Below are 7228 nucleotides of genomic sequence, written 5' to 3' on the forward strand. Positions count from 1 at the left end.
GAACTCTCAGAGAATCTAACGGTTAAATCAAAAGGGAATCAGCGATCCTAGCCCTTTAGGAACCACTGAACGGTCAAGTAGACTCTGTAAACAGCTGTTCGCTGGCTCGCAGCAAAGGGAATGGAAGATACCAGGGGGTGGAGAGAGGAGCTATGTTTATAGATTGGAAATGCTCTTTAAGGTCAGTATGGTGGTGTTCGTATGCAGGAATAGACGTTTTTTCAGCGTTGCACAAACAGCAGGGTAAGCGCGCTGATAAAAGGGCAGATGAAAAGAAACATTAGCCAGCCGACCACCCCTATTTACCACCACTCTATGGACTGGGCACGCTCTATGCTGGTTATAGGCCTCATCCAGGCTGGCAATCGCGTTCGTCCCCGCGTAATCGCGAAGCCATGGTCGCTCGATAACTTCTGCCTGCTTCCTGCTTTTCCGTTTGCCAAGACAAAGAGGAAGCTCAAGGCCTCGTTTGGCCATCGCTGTGAATTCGTTTCGGAAGTCAGTGTTGCGCGTTGCCATTAATTAGCCAGTCCGGAACGTTCAATGATCAGCTAGTTCGTAACGAGGTGCTGCAAGAGCAGCAGTGATTCCCCTTCGTGGTTCCATCGTGTTTGTTTTCCTTGCCGTGCCCGCGCTCACCAGCTGAGTTAACTCGACCTCGACCGACGAGTAGGTTAGCGCCTAGAGCGTTCACGAAGAATTTGCCCTTTGTCAAGAGTTGCTGCTCCTTTTAGGGCTGTCGGAACGCATATTGCAAGTCGATCATTGCTCAATCTCTGACATGCCCCCGGAAGAGCCCTAGCCTCCTGAGACGCTTATGACGTCACCCAATAAAAGGAAAATCTCACCCTCTCCTCCCTACCCGGCCCGGACTACCTCCATCATGTTAACCCCACGCGCGGTTGTAACGATTTTCTCGATAGTCTTCGTCCCACCATACTCCATTTGCCTGTCGCACGCATATAGCTAACGCGACAACATATGTTCGTTGTGAAGAAGCTGGGAAGCTACCCCACCATCCTACTACGTGGGAGTGTTTTGAATGCGTTTCGTAAATATGCTGCGCTGGTTTGGATTGTTGTGTTTTTTTTTTATTGTGTTTTGCTATACTCGATTGCATCTTGCTCTATAGAGCAAATACACCCGTTGGAAGTGCCTTGTTCGGGCTCAGCTGCTTGGCAAAACATCACGAATGAAAATCAATAGCATTTGAGAGGCATATTATCAACGGTCATCGTGAAACAGCTGACAGAAAGGATTGATCTCAAATTATCAGACGACATCTCCAGTCTATGCGATACGGGTCCCGTATTTTGCTATTCGTATGCGTTAAATTTTATTGTCTAATTAACAATTATCTCTACTTTGCAGCACACATGTTTCGCAAGTAGCACGCCTAACCTAACGTGGAAAATTGATACGTCCTAGTGCGAAAAAAAGCAAAAGGCCCGGCCTACAAAATTTACAAATCTCACGATGAGGAAACATCTGTAACTGCGGTTAAGCCACATACTCGTATCAATCTCTTGTTTGGTAAGTTAATTTCGCATCTACAAATGAGCCAACAGTAAAGTATGCTATATCGTTCGTTTTGCTCGAATTTAGCGTAATGTACAAGTACATAACTTTGTACTTTACGACGGCTATTATAGCATCCACTTTAGGCTTTTAACCAGTAGTACAGATCATACGCTCACGATGGAACATACTTATAGAAAACGAAACTATAGATTAGAAAGAATAGAATCAAATATTATAATTTTATTCATTCCATTTGCCATCACTACAGGTCGGCTCCTCCGTTCCCAACACCTCTTTTCCTACCTAATTTTCGCTAAGGACTAGTATAGGTATTAGCGCGTTACACTTCTCCAAACAATTATCAGCATTTGTAATATTGGATTTTGTACGAGCGAAAACAGCACAACAAGCGCTTTCCTTTACAAGAAACCTTGCGTAAATTGACAGCGGAATCAACTAACCAATCAAGACGCAAAGATGTCATCCAGCTGTTGCGGTACGAAGAAGCAAAAACTGAACGGAACTTACCCTGCAAGTAACGGGTACTGTTCCACCGGTCGTACCGTCAACGGCGAAGGTGACGGTGCTAATCAGGGCTTTTACAGTCGCGGAAACGATCAACTGCAGCAGCAGCAGCAGCAGGTAGCTTGCAACGGTCACAGCGATGGCGGGAGCAGTAGCTACCTGATGAATGGTAGGGGTGGTCAGGTAGATCATCAGCAAAATCATCATCATCAGCAGCAGCAGCAACAGCGATCCGTCATAGGTTCGATGCCGGACATGTGTTTCTACTGCTTCGAAGTATTGTACCGCGAGCTACATAACATGGAGGAGCCACGCTCGCCAAACTTCGCCAATGATCCTTAGTATGTTTTGTCAAGCATATACGGTGGCAATGATTCGCTGCAACTAATTCTCTACTTTCGTTTGCGCTTTTTACCGTGTGCAGTCCACTGTTTGTAACATGGAAAATTGGAAAAGACAAACGTCTACGTGGATGCATCGGGACCTTCAGTGCGATGCGTTTACACTCAGGTGAGAAGCACGAGCATTTTAGATCGTTGCAAAGACGATTACTAGGAAACACTCAATTTTTGGTTTTGGTTTTTTTCTTTGATCAACGCAGGACTTCGAGAGTATGCAATAACAAGTGCTTTAAGAGACTCCCGCTTCTCGCCAATCACTCGTGATGAAATCCAAAGACTGACCGTTTCGGTGTCGATTCTGCAGGGCTTCGAGGATGCTCGCGGGTACCTAGACTGGACACTCGGCGTTCATGGCATCCGTATCGAGTTCTACACCGAGCGTGGCTCTAAACGTACTGCAACCTATTTGCCTCAGGTTGCTACGGAACAAGGTTAGTTAATGCGCAGGAGATTTGGATCGGGTGCTGTTTGCTACACCTCTCTTTTTATGTTTTTTTTTGTACTCTGTAGAATTCACTAACTGTTTTTCCTTGATTCCACTGGATCAATCGATTAACCTTTTGGCTTTTTCGTTTTGCAGGCTGGGACCAAACTCAAACGATCGATTCACTGCTGCGAAAAGGAGGCTATCGGGGGACGATTACGCCGGATACGCGCCGTTCGATCAAGCTAACCCGTTACACTTCCCAGGAATGTCACATGACGTACGGCGAGTACCGTGACATGGTAGACAAGCAATCAAGCTACCACAATCAGCTGGGCAAGGCGCAATGCTAACGACGTACGTTGCGCTGCTGTGGTCGCTAAGCTCTGGTGTGTTTCTCTTTTTTTCCTTTTTAGTGGGGAACTTTACCTCCATTCAAGTGTGGGGCAAGTTTGATCCCAGTCCCATTCGTCGTAGGTTTAATACGGTGGCCAAAAGCAACGGAAACCTGATTAAAGGGGGCTTCGGTATTTAATTTTTTGAAAAGTATAGATTTTTGAATATCCGCGTTTCATACAAGGCTCGATGCAGCTCGCTATTTTGAAGAGCGGTTCCCCAAAAACCAACGTTTTCAAAGTCGGTGCCGATCGTACCGTAAATTTTTAACACATAATCTGTACACTATTTGCCAGGTAGCACCGTCAAGTTTTCATAAAAGTGGTTGATACTTTTTTATTAAATATGTAAAACTTGGGTTTTTGGCAAAATCTTAAGAAGCATTACTTTTTCAACTTAAAAAATCTTCCAAAAATCGAAAAATTTGAAATTCAATCTTCAAAAATGATCCTTTTTTGGCCAAAAATGACCGAAATCCCCCCTTTAACTAGCCATGCGAAACAATAAGGTTAACTACAAAGCATTCAGCATGTTCGGAAGAGAACTGGCAACTTGAGAAAAGAACTGGGCCTGTTTTACAAATAAAAAATTACATCTTTTTCTTGCATGCGTTATTGATAGGGATACTTTTCGGGGCATGGTCTAAACAAAATGCTAAGTAGGGTTTATTTCAGTTTCAATGTTGCTTTTGTATTTAAGCATAAGAGTTTTGCCTCCATATTCTCAATTTTACCGTACGAAATTTGCTCTATGTTTCATTTTTAACCAACACATTACAACTAGGTTTTTTCGATAGCGATTTTATGTATCGGCAACGATTTTCAACATTTTTGCATGTCTGAAAAATAGTTAAGAAAACGAAAAATCACACATTTAGACATTCAACAGTGGTACTTATTTCTTAAGGCAGTTCCTCCCTCCTTCTCCCTTTGGATATTACACTGGTGGCGAAACTTATTATACTTGCGGTAATTTGTTTACAATCTCAAGAAGGTAGCTGGCAGGCAAAATATGTTTCACCCTTATTATTAGCCGAAGTACCATTTGTCGGTCTATGGTGCTTTAGTTTCTCTTGTGGCTGTGACCACTGCCCAGTTGTTCAGCCCTGCAAGGCTCAGTTTTTCGTGATTGTTCCTTGTTTGTGTTTTGTGTCATATAGCTAAAGGTATCTTTGCTAGAAATGTGTATTTGACAATTCGTTGAAATATTCTGCAATAGGCAACCGGTTTCCAGTCTTTCGAGCAATATAATTGGTTGTGTTTATTTTGATCAAAAACATTGAATCGTTTCTCGTACGTCATTGCTTCAATTCTCCATATCATCTAACGATTCAATATACACGTCTTTAACATTAGCAGTAACTCCAAGTCACAATTCACTATCAGTTTGTGCATCAATTTACTTGTAACGATTCGTTACAGTTATAAGAATAGTGATTAATTTGCATGTCACTATGTAACGTTTATATTGAGTGTTTTCTTTTTTATATTAGTCTTAAGTTAGTTTATTTTTTTAAATTAAAGCGCATAACAACGATCTAACTACTAGAAAACACAAGCAAGCAAGAAACTAATAGAAAAAAATAACAAATCAACCAACCAATTGCAAATAAAACGGAAAAAACGACTCAACTCAACCGAAAACAAGTTCAATCGGTGCGGAGTATCACTATCAATAAGAACATTAAATCATCTCATCAAACGCTGAACAAAACAAATGATGAAGTGGAATATTTTATCACGAGCGATGCGCGCGCGTGTACGAAACGGCTTGGCTCCCAGCAACTAGGCTTGTTCTAAGATCGCACGCTTTAAAACTAACCATCGGCAACATGCAACTGCGCGTTATTGGGTATCACTAGTGCCTAGCGCGGCCACAATACAGCAGCAACAGCACCATCACCAAACCATGGTGCATAGTTATATGCGACAGAAATACATCGGGCACGTGGAAAGTTTAAACAGTTAAAGATACCACAACTAAAGATTCTACAGATTCAACCACAGATCATCGCGCCAAGATAGGAATTGGAAGTGTCCATAACATCTCCTTTCAATTTATAATTGAATCGAAATATTGCAAAACGGTACTTAAAAACTAACCGTAGCAAAATGCAGAACATAAACTATCTTTAAGAAAAGCAAAAGGAAGACGAAGAAGCAAAAGCAGAACAAAAAAAAGAAATGTTACACTATTCTATATGTTGTTCCCTGAAATCAGTGGCAAAACCTTAATGCTAACAGTAGCGCGGGGAAGAATGTGATCGCAAATTCACTGCCACCTTTGATTACGGATAAATTAAAATTCATCCAAAGGATTCAAAAAGAATGAGATATATATATATATGTGTGTGTGTATTATTGAGTATATACTATGTCGCGTGCATGTACGTCCTATAGTATATATTTACATAATTATCTAACATACCATAGTTCGTATGTATCTGCAAAGAAACAAAATCGCAAGAAAAAAATCGTTCTACGTATGATTCTGAAATGGTGAAGAAGGGTAGGAAATAACAGCATGAGAAAAGAAAACAAAACAAAAACAATCAAACAAAAATACAATAAAAACTCCGAAAAAACCAAGAAAATAATGTTGTAACACAAAACTATCGTAGGGATGAATCGTTGAAAACAAGGATACAGTTACACGTTAACAAGGAGCAGCGCAGCAGTGGCGCGCGTCGCTTACTTGCTTGATTCGCGGTGAATATTGGTCAGACTGTTACTAATGCATATGGTTTATTATTATTATTGTTTTAAAACGTCTCAAGCGAGTTTGTTCGAGAAACTTGTTCTCCGATCCTTTTTTTTATCGATTTTTCTTTTGCTTCTTCGTTTGCTCATGCTGCTCCGTCGCCGTTCCGAACCGCGGGTTGCCACGGTTGCTATCGACAGCACCGAACCGCTAAGAAGGGGCTCGGTAACACAAACCGCCCAACTAATTTGCCTTCCACGTTGTTGTTTTATTTTTCGTATCACCCGCATATTTCCCCCTTTCGAGAGAAAGATAGTCAGACAGAGGGAGAGCGAAAGAGAGAGATACGGCCATCGATAACCTGGCAAACAACTCCTTGGACAGTTGGTCGGCCAATGGCGGAGGTGGACTGGTGCACGATCGGTCGGTTGGTCGAACGGTCGGTCCAAACGAAAACAAACATCGTCATCTCTGGCTGCTGCGACTGTTACTGCGGTGCCACCGTCGCCATTGAGCCAGTGGAATCCAACAGGTTCGAGATGCGACAAACGTTTATAAACGCCCGCGACACCGAGTAACAGCGGCTAGTAGTGGACTGGTATCCGAACGAAACTCAGCTTTACAGAAACTATTTCCTTCGACGTGCGAACGAACGGTGGAACGCTCAACTGTGGAAAAAGTATCGCAATCAAATTCTCAATTGCAAGTCGAATCCTTCAACCAGGAATCCATTTTGGATCGTCTGGACGCTGATCTGACAACTTCCAGAAATCACGCGTGCTACGCAATATCCGTTGAATTCTCTTCTTGAAGCGTTATACACTGTATCCAGCAACTTGATGTAAACCATTCGGGCAAAGGACTGCTTAGTGGACACTCCGGCCGTAGCGAACTTCCTGGAAAGGATCCTCGGTGTTTCGATAATATGTAACTTATTTATCTGTGATTGAGTGCGTGCGTGGCTGTGGCATAATCGTTCAAACGAAATCGAAACGAGTTTGCGGGTACGAGTGTGCGGATCAAATTGTGGAGTGGATTCGATACTACTCCAACAGTGAAAGCGCCCGTAGACCAAAGCGCAACTCTGTTGCCCTAAGAAAGACCTGTGTTTTTTCAAGCCGGAATCCAGAAGGTTGTAAGCAGCCGTTTCAAGCCGTATCAAAGTGGTGCAGAAGTAGGAAAGGATTTGCCGATTTTGAGTATCTTGAGCGATCAGCACACGGAAACAAACGACCCTGAACGAAACGAAACAAACGGCCAC

The 7228-nt window shown here is 42.7% G+C and overlaps 2 protein-coding genes across 3 annotated transcripts in view; both read left to right on the forward strand.

Moving 5' to 3' along the window:
• Window positions 1-184: 184 nt before the first annotated feature.
• Window positions 185-3874, forward strand: LOC126568892 (uncharacterized protein CG5902). Of its 2 annotated transcripts, none has more exons than XM_050225573.1 (6): window positions 185-243; window positions 1372-1533; window positions 1790-2387; window positions 2471-2556; window positions 2648-2878; window positions 3028-3874. In XM_050225573.1, exons 3-6 carry the CDS (start codon window positions 1999-2001, stop codon window positions 3222-3224), a joined length of 903 nt encoding a protein of 300 aa, XP_050081530.1. In that variant the 5' UTR covers window positions 185-243; window positions 1372-1533; window positions 1790-1998; the 3' UTR covers window positions 3225-3874. The 2 variants fall into 2 exon arrangements, with proteins under 2 accessions (XP_050081530.1, XP_050081539.1); XM_050225582.1 differs by lacking the exon at window positions 185-243 and adding an exon at window positions 445-669.
• Window positions 3875-6410: 2536 nt separating this feature from the next.
• The window catches only part of LOC126568867 (tyrosine aminotransferase), a 3650-nt gene continuing 2832 nt past the window's right edge, over window positions 6411-7228 (forward strand). Inside the window, exon 1 of the mRNA XM_050225528.1 lies at window positions 6411-7228. This exon is cut by the window's right edge and continues 201 nt beyond it. The gene's annotated coding sequence lies outside the window, so the exon portion shown is untranslated.

Source organism: Anopheles aquasalis, chromosome X (genome assembly GCF_943734665.1).
Source record: "Anopheles aquasalis chromosome X, idAnoAquaMG_Q_19, whole genome shotgun sequence".
NCBI classification, from domain to species: domain Eukaryota; kingdom Metazoa; phylum Arthropoda; class Insecta; order Diptera; family Culicidae; genus Anopheles; species Anopheles aquasalis.